Below are 13,753 nucleotides of genomic sequence, written 5' to 3' on the forward strand. Positions count from 1 at the left end.
TTTACTTTCAAGCCCTGCCGGTCTTGTTTTTTTGTTGCCCAAATTTGAGTCCTGCAGTAGTCTACTCACATTTCAAATTATACTTAAGTTAATGGTATCAGAGACCAGTTATCATTTTCCTCAAGTACAATATTTGTATTAACCCCCCCCCCCTCGTACTTAGCTAACCCTGGGAATGTCTGCAGTTATGTGCATGTGAGAGTATGCTACTGCCAGACATTGCAAGAAAGAGGATGTTTTGTAAGAGGATTTCATCTGAGCTTGACCAGAGATTGTTATTATCTGTGGAGGGGCGTTGTACTTCAGGGCCCGGGTTGATGAAGTACAGAGTCTGCTGGACTTACTGTGGGAATAGTGATCAGCTTATAAAACTTGTGTGCTTTGCGTGAATAATGAACAAATAAAAAGAGAAAATTAAGAAGTTTTATTCAAGATGGAAAGTGCTTTTGATTGTGTAGTAATTGCATTGATGATCGTGGATGACAGTGGCATTAATGGCTGTGCATTGTCAAACATTGGAAGAATTTAATTTGCGCCACAGACAACTCTCAGCAAGTGATCTGCACTTAACCTCAGGGGGTGGGTGGGGAATGGGGGTGGAGGGTAGGGGTTACTGTTGGATCTGTTGAGGTCATTACAAAAATGCTCTCAGGCCTTGAACTTTGCTCTTGAAGGGGTCCAGCAATCTTCTCTCTGGTAAGGCACACTTCTATGATGAGGAAAATAGTAATAAATTGGAACTTTGCACCATAAAGCACAGGGCACCCACAACAATTGCTGTGGGTGCTGTTGGTTTCTTCGAGGCCTGGGTCTGTTGTAAACAATCCAGGACGGCATTTGAAAAGGGACAATCCATCATGAGAACTTCCATGCCCACAAACACAAAAGAGTTCAGAAAGCATCTATAGGATGAAATATAAGTTTGTACGTTGTACAGACAAGCATCGTGTACTTCTTTTTACAGACAAGTATTGTGTACTTGTACAAGTATCAGACAAGTATCATATTGTCCAAGAAATCTTTATTGTGTAAGTGTACCACACTTCTGAGGCAAATACGGCAGCAAAATAGACCAGACAACCTACATGTAAATAGAATCACTAAGCTTGACTTGTACACATCGCCTTCGGCTAAAGTCATACTGAGTCAGTGGCAGACAATGTCATCATATCCTTGATCGATGGTCCTATTCCTCATACATGTACTATATGAATGGATAATGTCCACGTACCAGTTATTTTTTCCTGTTTCTCACTCTCTTTTTTTGCTTTTGGTTCCTTGGGATACGATAAATTTGGCCTATGGAGTGGCTCTCACGTTGTCACACTTGAGAGGTGAGAACAGGGATAAAAAGCCACCTGATGCCTTCTTGAGGAAAGGTGCTTGACTATACTCCCAAGGGAGGAGAGGTAATAGGGGAGACCTACTTCGCTAGAGAGAGAGAGAGATCGGCTGATCTGACGTTCTACTTACATGATCGGATTGGTACACTAGTAAAAATACTTATTATATTGATAAGGACTCAATTCAGACAACCTGGTTTACGTGGAAATATTGGTAAAGAGTGCTGAAAAATATGAATACTTCCTCCCTGATGGGTGAAATGTTCTTTGTGTAATTCACGACATGTACATGTTGGTTATCGGCAGCTTGATTATTTAAAATGTCAGAATGTCTAATTGGGATGTCATTTGGCCTCACGTATCTATAAGTATCTATAATTACCCCTAAGTATGTAGAACCCAACAGAGATGACCCCAACCCAAGGTCTCATCATGCATCCTGGCTGTGATGGTAACCAAGTTACTGACAAAAGGCCAAGTACAAACACATTTTCTCCTTCCACTAAACAAAGTTTTGAGGCAACGAACTGGAAGCGCAGGTAAAAAAACTATTTTGCTGCTAAGCCCAAGAGAATGTTTTTTTACAAACGGTGTTTTACTAACCGCAAGAAGCTAAACAAACGTGAGTGCATTTCCTTCATGGATATTTTCTTTAAAACTGCTTGTATCAATTAATTTAAGCCTCCGAAATCACAGGAAAATTTGTTTTACTGTTCAGCAGATGCAAACATTTCCTTCTTTTTGATAAACAATAAGTTATTGTCTAAAGAACCACTGCTTTAAAAGGTTTCCAATAGACTTGTAAGATTTTTCAATTGAAGTGCCCTTTTCAAAAAAAATTACTGGCCTTGCCCTCTCAAAGGCCTGCAACACCCAAATATGTGATAACCTGTTCCATTGATAAACGATTGTTTTTGAAGTGGTCTAAGCGCAGCAGGATCCTTCAAAGTCAAGACAACTTCCTGAATAAAATGTTGAAGGATTTAAAATTGAATGGTTCTATAGATAATTGCCAAGCTGTTGAGTTGACTTCACCTTACTGCAGCTTGAGGTCATTATTCACTAGTGTCATCTTCATCACATAGCTTTGCACCTAGTCTCTAAGTTCACAATACAGCGGCTTATCATCACAGTAAAAATAACAGCCTGTTGATAACCATGACGACGACGTTAATTGCTTTTTGCCATCAATTGTTTCTGCGTGAGTCAATAAAGAGAGGGCGCACCTTCTTTGATAAGCTTGATGGTTGCCTGGCAACACAAAGGAAATACTTACAGCCAAAGGACTACCAAGGACCAAGGTCGTTTAATTGTCGTTAGAGTAATAGCAAATAATGTCAAGTGTGATTGGGTGGGTATTATAAACAAATGTAGCAGCGTGATGCGGAGTATTAAAAATAGAAAATGAATGCTACTTTACTGTACACCTTGGGCAAGCTAGTGTATGCATCAGGCCAGTTAGCTAATTGCGTGTCAAGACCAAAAATGTTAGCCAATAAAACAAAACAAAAACAAGAATTTAGTTTATTTTTTTATTTTACCAAAAATATCAAGAGAAAACCATGTAGAATACTCAAGATTGCACAGTAGGACTTAAGTTTAAGAACCAAGATAAGCTCCAATTTGAAGACCTTGTTTCAATATTCCAGCATGCTTCGTCCAGTCACCTACAAATGTGGTGATCCAGAATGGCCTTTGAAAGATTCTTGTCTTTATTGAAAAGGCAGTTGGCGCAAACAATGCAAAGTAATAGTAAACATTCAACTGCAAAATGTTGGACAAATTGTGAAATAACTGATTTTGTTTCTAAATAAAGGCAAACATTTTAATGCAACTGGTTATTCAACTGTAGCTCTCTTTTTAAATAACTGGATATGTAGACATTACATTTATGTAATGCTCCGATATAGCTATTTAGTATAAATTTATTCAGGACCATGTTCCCTACTTGTGTGAATTTTGTAATATTGTTTTATTTGCTTCTTTTAGTATTGGCGTCCGCCCTATTGGAAAATTTTGGATGATTTTTTAATTATATTTGAACAACTTCCCCATACAAATGTTCATTGAGTTTGTACGTAGGGAAGTTTTTAATGTCCATTTAATAAATACGGTTTGTACAGAGCACTCAATTGCTGATGAGGATAGTACATAGGGTGCTGCTGACGGTCTCTTTGAAGATACTTGATTGAACGATACCATTACTACCTTTAGGGCATATTGGACATCCGATTGCAATTTATATCCACCCAACATCTTTGATGCAATCTTCAGACTCTTGCGCTTTTGTCGTGGGGATAAGATCTCTTTATTTACACCGAAAAGCTGTACAGAACCAAGACCTGATACTGTTCCTGTGAGAGCAAGGCAAGTTTTTCCTTAAACAGCTAAAGGCATAATGAGGGAAATGGTAATGTGTACTGGAACATTTCAAAGGGCACCGAGGCGTTTTACCAGGGGCATAGGGGCAATTGTCTTTGTTGTCATTGTGAAGTTTCAGCCAGGCTATACTTCCTAACAAGTCTGATAACTTGTTCTTTTTAGGGCAAGGCAAGTTTTTAAGGGCATATGACTTTGGGGATAAATTAATCAGGGGCATGAGCCCATTGCCGGCAGGAAGTTCAGTGCTTAAATACTAATTAAATTGACCTGATATATTTGTATTTAAGGGCAAAGCAAAGCACTTTCTTGAAGTTAAGCACAGTACATACAAAATTTCACCTGGATTACTTAAATGGGCACCAATGCAATGAAGTACCAGGTGTGAATTAATTTGCATGCTCATCTGAATTTGAAAACCAATTACTCCAATACATGTAATATTCAGTGTGTTAAGTGTGTTCGACCTTGTCTTTCTTTCATTTTTTCTATTAGCTACTACATAATGTAGTCTGTAAGGTGTATGTAGCAGTGAAACACCTGAGGCGTACTTCAAAGAGCATTTTACCGGTGATAAAATTGTTGTTCTTACTTTGGCAGACAAATATGTATGTGTACAGCTACAGTAAAAACATAAACCAACAGTAATTCATAAAGGATCTGCCACATAATTTTGGCTCAGCATTTATGAATTTATACCGCGATCAGGCAATTTATCTGTGGATATGTTAAATTAACGAATGCACAGACACGTGTTCCTACATACATGTATATATTTGGGATGTAGGTCAATAGAATTCTACCCATTGGTTTGTTGTATATGACATTGGTGATGGTGCTTGCAAAGACCAATCCTGATCAACTTGTAACTCGTTAGCTGTTGACACTACGATAGTCTCTACTGGCTGACGGTGATGTTGGTTCTTTTGTACAATGGAATGGGAGGGGCTGATAGCTCAACGTCTAGTATTAACTTGTGGGCGAGATTTTTGTTTCACAAGTAAGTTGTGCTCCTTTGCTGTACATGTATGTACATGTACATGTACCTTCTACAGTGTACTGCAGTTTTCTCATTTCCCTATAAACTTAGCGTTTTGTTTCTGTTTGGTGTGTTGGTAAGTGTTTTATTTCCTTCTTGCCTTTATCCAATCACTTTCTTTACGTTAGGCCAGAGTCGATTCTAAACATGACACTTGTTAGGGATAATTATAATGTTCTGTGCTCTTTAAAATTACTCAATTCCAAACTGTCTCTGAAAAGTGTAGCCATGTCAAAATAAAAGAAAAATTTGTGTATAAATATTTTTGGCCCTGTGAAAGTGCTGAGCAGCAAAACATGTGGTCTGGTGGAGATTTTCTTGGAATTGGAACCCATACATGCCTTGAAGTGTTTGTAAAATGTTTTATTTTACTCAATGGATTATTTGATATTTATATGTAAACACATTCTGTTGCAATACATATTTTGTCTTCAAGTTGTTTATTGTATTACAACAGAATGAAGTACATAACAACACAATGTTTTTTGTTCATAATATTTATTTATTTTTTTTTTTTTAAGAAAAAATTAATTCTGATTTTCAGTTATTTCTTTTGACCCACCAACCTGCAATTATACATTGAAATATTATAATTGCATTGACTATTTTGAATATAATTTAGTTTGACTCAGTACTTTGCAGAGTTATGTGAACAAAATCCCAGTCATAATATTGTTCAGGTGGGATTCAAACCCACAACCTTCGCTATTAATCTACATGTAGTTGTTTCCATTGAGGAATTCAATGAATGTAGACAGTGGAACTTTCAGATACATAATGTATGTTTCCCTCTTTTTCTTTTTGTGTTATAGAACCAGTACTAGTAGTCAGCATAGTTTGAAGCCTCGTTTTGCTTGTCAAGTATCATCAATGTACATGAATTAGCATCTATAGTGAACATTGTAAGTGCTGTGTGCCTGGACGGAATCAACACCTCTATGTCTAGTTTACCTGCTGAATCTCTAAGAATAAAGTAGTCACCTTTCTGCCTTTTCAAGAAGGTGACATAATCTCCACCCAGCATCATCATCCCCGGTTCCCAGCGTCACGCTCCTGTTCAACCTGGATTTTGCATCACGCTGAATTCAAATTCTTGCCCATTATTGGACACTTGGGGATTGCCCGGTACTTCGCTTCCCATTAGCTCATTAAAGAGGTGTTTCTGAAGGGTGGTGATTACCATACGTTGGTGACCACGCTCAGTGGGCTCAGGCGGTGATTGCTCCCTGGGATCCAGAGCTAAAGAGACTGCCGGCCTCTACGCTTTGCTGAGCACTGATTACAAGTCACTCTGCATTATCTTGTATCTGCCTGGGATTCGGGAATAGTACTCTACAAGGCAGAGGTAAGTCATTTTATTATACTTCTTCTAATACTTCTTAATGGTAAGGAACAACAGGCCTGAAATATCCATTTTGTTTCATGGGATGAACCAATTTCAATTTATCAAGAGAACATGACTTAAACATGTCACTTCCCTTAAGAGAACCCAAACATCTATGTATGGCGACATTTATTAAGTCATTAGGGCTAAGACCTGAGGGATTGAGGCCAAGGGTGCATTTGGGGTGACCCCAACCAGAAACCCGTTTACCACGTTCACCACGTTCACTGGTACAGTCATGCAACGTCTCAGCGGATAAGCTGATTTCCTCCTTCATGCTTGTGGTTCTTTTAGTGTACCGTGGAAAACTGTGCAAGTATTTATATCTGAGGCAGTTTCCTCTTTTAAACAGAAAAAAAAGCAATTGAATTTCAAAGCTGGTGTTTAAAGCAGTTTGTGTGTGTTCAGTTGTGCTGGGGTGTAGTGCATGGGATGTACAGTGAAGCTGTTCCAACCGAACCATGGTCCAGTAAGGCTCAGTTTCAAAATGGTTCACTCTTACCAACTAATGTACATGTTACTAAAAGTGGCTGCTGACTTCTCTTAAAAACAAAATACCAACTCTGAAGCATTGAAATCAAATATGCTTTATACCCTTAGTCCCTGAAACTACCCAAAACAAAGCAAAATATCTGACAGAAAACAGTGTAGGGGCATGTGGTTTAAGTGAGATTACAGGTACTCGGAGATACATACAAAGCATTGCGCTGAAATCAATATGGTTGTACAGATACCAGTACTGTTTGCAAAATTATTGTAGTTTGTAGGTCAATTGTGGCTTGTCATTGATCTTTTATTGTGCATTTAAACAAACCATGTTCAAACAAGCGTAGTAGCTCACACTAACTGAATGTTCAAAGTACAGACAGTAACAGTGCACAGTATAAAAACAAGTATTCATTGCAAAGTTGGTATTCAGAGAGTTGTACAGTCTGCAATGAAAGCCCTGGTATTTGATTCTATACACCCGGATCTACTTGTTGTGCAAGAATAGGAATATTCTCAGCTGAATAGTCTCTTTCAACAACACCAAGGTACATGTTTGTTACTTTGATCCTTCCTTAATGCTTTGATATAGCCCTGTTGAGCCATGTTGGACACTCTTGGCATTCACAGTTAGGTTGTATGGGTATGCAATGTAATCGGTCTGTCACAATACTGTCATAGATCTTCCTTACCAGTTTGTTTACCAAATGCTAGTTAAAACACATGAGGAGCAGTCAAAAGTACATTGTACATTTTGAACTCCAAGTGGTCTGGCTGACTAGCTCAGTGTTGAAAACCATCTCTATTATTTTTGAAATTTATACAATTTAAAAAGCTGATGTACTAGTGAAATGACAAGTTAACTGGTTCTGCTGGCCAGTCACAAAAATAAGTTAAGGGCGAACCCTGATAGTGTCCACCATGTATTAAAATGGCTTAATGTGCAGAATAAGTGACATTTAAATGTCAAGTTATAAACCACAACTTGGGGAAACTGACTGGGTAAGTTTTGGGTTTGAACAAAGAACATTTGATACATGTGTAGGAGTGGGATTTGAACCAAGGACCTCCAGATTATCGTACTGGCGCTCTAGAAACTGAGCTTTCTAGCCCAAAGTTTGTGGTCTTACATATATACCTTTTTTTTAGGGGTGCCAGTCAGAAGCCGTACCGTTACATGGTGTATGAATACCTACATCTGAAGGGGATAAGACTTTTTCAAATCTAATATTAATAACAATTCTTCGCAATTGACAACGTGTAAGAAGTGGTGCTAATGAGAACACCCAGTAGCAGCTGCCGTTGTTCTAAAAGTATTTTAATTTTATAAATATTGTTGATTTGAAGTATATAAAAACAAGTTATTCCAGATTCACAACAAGAACCAAATCAATACAAATTGCATATATTAATTTGTTGGTGGAAACAAATCAATCCCAATTATTTTTGGGGGGCCAGGTGTTGTGTTGGGGGTACATGTATACTGTAGACCACATACATGTATGAGGTGTTGATAAGTGACACGTTGCTTAATTTAAAGGCAGGGTGCAGGGTGTCTGGTAAATGTCATGAAGACCAGTATCCTCACTTGGTAGGCCTACATGTATCCCAACTTATACTTACAAACCTGTCAAGATTTGGGCTCAATTGGTCATTGAAGTGGCAAAAAACTAATGACAAAAAATATAACACCCTTGTTGCATAGAGTTGTGTGCTTTCAGATGACTGAGAACGGCTTCATGCCTGAAACCTTGCTCAAATTAAAAAATTTGCATGGAAAATTATCTTTTCCCTAAAAGCACATTAATTCAAAGGGAGTCGTTTCAAACAATCTTTATATCAATACATGAAGCTCTCCAGTGCTCATTTTTAAAAAAGAGTTAAGATTAATCTTTGTAGTGCAAATCAATCATTATTGCTAAGCAAAGTGTGATTTCACAAAGCAAATCACTATGGAAATACTGACAACTCATCTTAAGATGAATCTTGGTGCTTTTAAATCGAGCCCAGTGATCTTTACCAAGAAAGTTTGTATGCTCATTAGTTTTTGGAGTAATTACCAAAGTATACCTTCCTTTAAATTGCAGTAACTTGGAGGCTTTATTTGAGGTTTTTACTTTTGGAAGTAGTGGTGCGATGATAATCTTTTGAACTGCTTGTTTGTTGTTCTCCCTGGTCACTAAACCTCATTCATTTACTGGATACATGTGCATAACACATGCTGTTCATATCATATCAATCATTGCCAATAAAGTCCAAGATTCATTGAGCTTTACAAACTACATTAATAAACCGTTAAGCTGTGATGATGTTTGACACATGCACACTACAATGGTCTTAACTCTTTCCTCTCTTTCTCTTTTTGTGACTATGCTTCTTCACAGCATTTTAGACACGGTGTCGTCAGTGGGTGTCACATCCATGTTCCAATTAGCAAGCAAGTACACGGCCATCACTGCTGTTGTGGATAGACTGTGCCTGACGAGCTTCATAGATCACCCCGTTTCACTACGATGCAGTTAAGGTACAGTGTAGATTATCATACAAATCACCACGCTTCACACAGGGGAAGTGTTTGTTTGGGCATGTTGTCAAAATATTGTCCTATCGTGACCCCCTCAGACTTGAGCTGTGCCCTGCTGCTGAGAGGCAGTCTGAAGGGGTTACTGATGCTTGGCTCTAGATGAGGAAAATGTTCAGTGAGAATAGTTTATATGAAACGCTGTTTGGGGACGATACCTGTTTGACTCTGGTAAGGTGGTAGACAAGTTAGTGTTTTTACAATAACTCATTTCCATTTTGCAGACTCAACCCACTGTTTTTGAAATTGGAATTTCCTTTAAATAAAAACAATTGTGAGAGTGTATTCATTAATCTTGCTTTGGTCACTTCCAGTTGTTCTCAGTAATTTTTGTTTGTGTAGCTAACAACAATTAAGATTGATTCACAGAAAGATGTATGTAGGATCAACCTAAAGTTTTTGGTGAAATTGGCATCCACGGTACATGTCAGTGGGTCATGTATGCTGCATGTATGGTGTAGACATTATGCATCCTCTGTAAAATTATTCACCACTTAAACTTTGCAAAGGTCATTTTAAAGGCCTATACATGTACATGTGCAAATTGAGGGTTATATAACCATTTTTCCCCAGAATTGACATTCCATATTACCACCCCACTCTGTCTGATGGTCTAACCATTCAATATCATCCGCTGTGATTTTTTAATAATAAGTCAGCCTGTAATATCGAGCTACCATTGGTCCATGTTGTGAATGATTGCTGTAGTTCTATCATGGTTCTATGATTTTATGAACGTCATGTTTAAACCAAGGGTTTGTTAACAGAAGGGATCTTGGAAAGTGCCATTTTAGTTGCAAGAATTACCCCCAAAGACATGTTTTTCCATTCCCATGCAGAATTTAACCTTCCTAGATGACTAGGCATGGTGTTCTTCCTACTAAGTCTGATTTCCTATTGTGCCCTTGAATAAGTTGTGATTAAATAGCCTAAATGTCTGTTAAAGCCTACATGTACCTATGGAAATCTAGGTCAGCCCCTGTACTTGATAAAATATTACTATTTTTTTCCAAGTGGCAGAAAACTGATCAAACTTTTTTTTCGGTCAGTTTTCTTGAAACACAATACTATTAATTGCTGACACCCCTTTACTGGTAGAATTTGTGTTCCATGCCCTTCTGCGGAGCACTCAACAAAGTATGAATGCATTGTGACCCCTGATCATACATTGTGTATGACAGTGTACCTGTTGGTTCTCATGCCTCTCTAACAATAATATACCACGGTAGTATGACTTCCTGGTTCAAGTGTTTTTAAGGTCAATAAAATGTCCTGTCTTTGCAGAGTGGGCTGAAAAGTAAAGGCCTGAACCTGGTCTCTCTATGACTAAACACTGACTGAGCCCTTGAGATCTGATAATTGATAACATGGGAGGTACAGGTAGAAGGATGTTGGGGGGGGGGGGGTAGGGCTTCTGTAAAGCACTGGTTTCACCTTGCAATGTGTAATTGATCAGTGGCCAGCTAATAATACATTGTATTTCAAGTAGAGTGTACACCTTTATCATAATGCTGCCATCTTGGTCATGTTCCCTGTATTCAATAACGGGGTAATGGATAATATTTATTGTACTAAAATAAACCAGACTATTTCTCCTGCCAGCCTCAGTTTGGTTACATTGATTTAAATGAAGGTTCTATTATGAGGTGGGAGGTTCTTATGGCCACCTTGTTTCGAATTATGGATGGTTTAAAAAAAATACATTTGTCTGCGCTCTTGAGTGGTTACATCTCATTTAGAAAAGTTGGACCCTATTCTCAGAAAAAAGCATTAGTTAGGCTTGACCAGACCCCCTGAACTGAATGTTAAATTCTGAGTAAAGTCAAATCTAATGTTGGATCAATGAGTACATTTCCACGTACATGTAGGTCAAGAAGATGGGTTGGGGGAGTTTGGCAAGCTGATGGGTCAAGAAGATATGGGTTGGGGGAGTTTGGCAAGCTGATGACTCTGGGCACAGGGGACGTCAAGAAAAGAAGAAGAAGAATATTTGCCATATGCTGATAAGCTATAAAGGGAAGGAGTCATATTATTTATCATTTGGGGGGTGAATCATTGGGTATTACAAAGATTTCTGGGTCATACGTGTACATAGTGAACCGTCGTCAGTGGTTATTTAATGGGCTGCTGTGAATGACATATAGGAACTTTCAAAGTACACTGTAAACGCATGGGTACATGTCCTTTTTTTTTTTTTTTTACAGTTCAAAGTCAGGTATCGTCTCATGCAAAAACAATAACAGGCTTCCATGTAATGTACCAAAGGTTCACGCATACATTGTACAGGTGGTGTTAGTTCCCCCTATTTCAGATCCTTTGTTTATCTTCCTTGACAATTTTGATCACCACTCTAAATGTTGGTGAGTGATGTATTCAGGTGTGTACTGTATGTACATGTAGGATAATCAGAAGAACAGTGACACTGCCCATCTACCCTGTCTATTTTGAACTGGCCCTAATCACAACCACCCATATGGCCAGAGCTTTCAGAGAATTTTTGGTTTCTTTTAACAATAGTTTCCTCCAGAAGACGATCAGAGCACACTGATCGAAACGTCGAGTTAATCCAACGGTTCTTTTCAGAACCACCCCAACTCATTTAGAGATTGTTATTACATGGTGTTACCGCAAACTCTTCTATATATAATAGTTTCCTGGAAATTTTCTCTCACAAACAAAAACCCGTACTGTACTTTTAGGGAAGTACATTGTCAAATCTAGGCCACACACACACACCAACTGAGAGTTGTGATATGAGTTCCAGTCAGTAAATTGTTCTGTAACGATGTTGTTTAGGATGTTAGGTTTCCTCTCTGGTAAGCAATCATTTTCTAATAATTCAAAATGATTTGTGTTGTTGCGTGGTCACTTCTCTTGGCCCAATTTCATTGAGCTACTTAGGCACAAGAAGTAGCTGAGAGGATAACATTATGCTAGTACCAGAATAAGGTTACTAGCAAAACTACCATGTCAAACTTTGTGACTGTATCCTGCTCATTTCTGGTCTTGCAAATCAGTGTTCTGAGCAATATTCTCTACTTTGAAAGCTGCTTTAAGAAATTGGGCCCTGCTTATTAGAACTGCCAGTAAGTTGCATGTAAGCATGCTTCTTGTTTTGCTTACAGTAAGCAGGGGTCGAAATTAAGTGTATTTTCATGGTGGTCAGCAGGGCTAGTAACCAAGCTTTTTTAGTAGCCCTGATGGGATTTTGGTAGCCCAAACAACACATTATGTCTCGAGTCACGGCACAAACTTTACATTACACCATAGCACAGTTATTTATTGTTTGTGATGATGATTTTTGCATTATTTTTCCACTAGCCCGTCGGGCTATCAAACTGGAAAAATCAGTAGCCCGGCCGTAAATCTGGTAGCCCCGGACTAGCGGGCTAGTGGCAATTTCGACCCCTGGTAAGCCATTGGTTATCAAACTAAGCTCAGATTTATAGGCACTCTATAAGCAAGTGTGTGTTATTATTACATGTGTTTTATTGAAAAGATGATATTGAACAAGAATTATAGGTTTGAATGTTTTTATCCTTTTCTGATTTCCAGAATAACTACTGGTCGACGTAGTCCCAACAGTCACTCCTAACTGGTACTCTGCGCCTGGTACTCTGCACCAATACTGCAGCCACCACTACCACCATGGGCTTGGCTGTTAGATTCAATGTCCGAACGCTGATTTACATCTTATTAGTTGTAATGGTGCTCCTCATACTCGACTTATGCTTCATGTTGTCAGTCGGAGGAAGAAACAAGAACAAATTCGTCGAAACTAAAAGTAGGTACTAAAACTAGATTGTGTGTTTTTTGTATTACTTAACATCCACCTTTCAACAGAGATTTGTTTATCTTCATCTTGCATGATGCCTCAAGATATGCCTGGATCCAGAGGCTGTATGTCCCATGTGAATGTCTGTAACCATGGAAATGCATCGCCGAGTGATTTGATTAATGTTGTCATAGTTCGAAGCCTCAAATGAAATCTGTCATGTTGGTTTTCCGCTCCCATTTTATCAACTGATCAATGGTTAACCATGGGTGACCCAAGGACGGCAGCTCACTGTTGAATATGAAGTTTGTATTCAAACCAAACAGGGAGGGGGAGGGGTTGGTGGAAATGTAAGATAAGAACTAGAAAGTTGTAGTTAGGAACAAAAAGCTCTAGAAAGTTGAAGTTTGGAAAAAAAACTTCTGAAATTTGTACGTCTGCTTGATGAGCCAAAAAAGCAATTATTATCTTCAGATGAATAAATATTTCTGTAGTTCTAAAGCACCAAAGATCCTGTGCCCAGAATCTTGATTAAAACTAAAAGACCTGTTTCAATTTATAACTTATCACTAAAGTTTAAATGATAGTATGCTCCCCTTTTGTCAGCAATTACCTGTCCCCCACTGTTGAGGTAGACATTTTCTCCAACGCATAACATATAATTCTCAATCTTAGTAGTGACTTGTAAAAAGGCAAACCTGCCAGCTTAAGAACCAAACCTGTTTCTAATGCTCCTTCAAACCCACAGGTCTTTTCAAGGTTCAAT

General features: G+C 38.4%; 1 protein-coding gene across 10 annotated transcripts in view; it reads left to right on the forward strand.

Annotated features, from left to right (window-relative positions):
• Positions 1-13,753, forward strand: part of LOC139935429 (CMP-N-acetylneuraminate-beta-1,4-galactoside alpha-2,3-sialyltransferase-like) — a 51,604-nt gene that overhangs the window by 3,898 nt on the left and 33,953 nt on the right. For 9 of the 10 annotated variants that reach the window (XM_071930027.1, XM_071930026.1, XM_071930029.1 and 6 more), the window contains 3 exons: positions 5,574-6,106; positions 9,016-9,155; positions 12,768-12,996. In XM_071930027.1, the coding sequence (XP_071786128.1) occupies positions 12,861-12,996 (136 nt within the window). In that variant the 5' untranslated portion in view covers positions 5,574-6,106; positions 9,016-9,155; positions 12,768-12,860. Of the gene's footprint in view, positions 1-5,573; positions 6,107-7,041; positions 7,180-9,015; positions 9,156-12,767; positions 12,997-13,753 lie in introns of those variants that run through there. The other variant, XM_071930028.1, reaches the window with a different exon arrangement.

Source organism: Asterias amurensis, chromosome 3 (assembly GCF_032118995.1).
Source record: "Asterias amurensis chromosome 3, ASM3211899v1".
Lineage (NCBI taxonomy): Eukaryota > Metazoa > Echinodermata > Asteroidea > Forcipulatida > Asteriidae > Asterias > Asterias amurensis.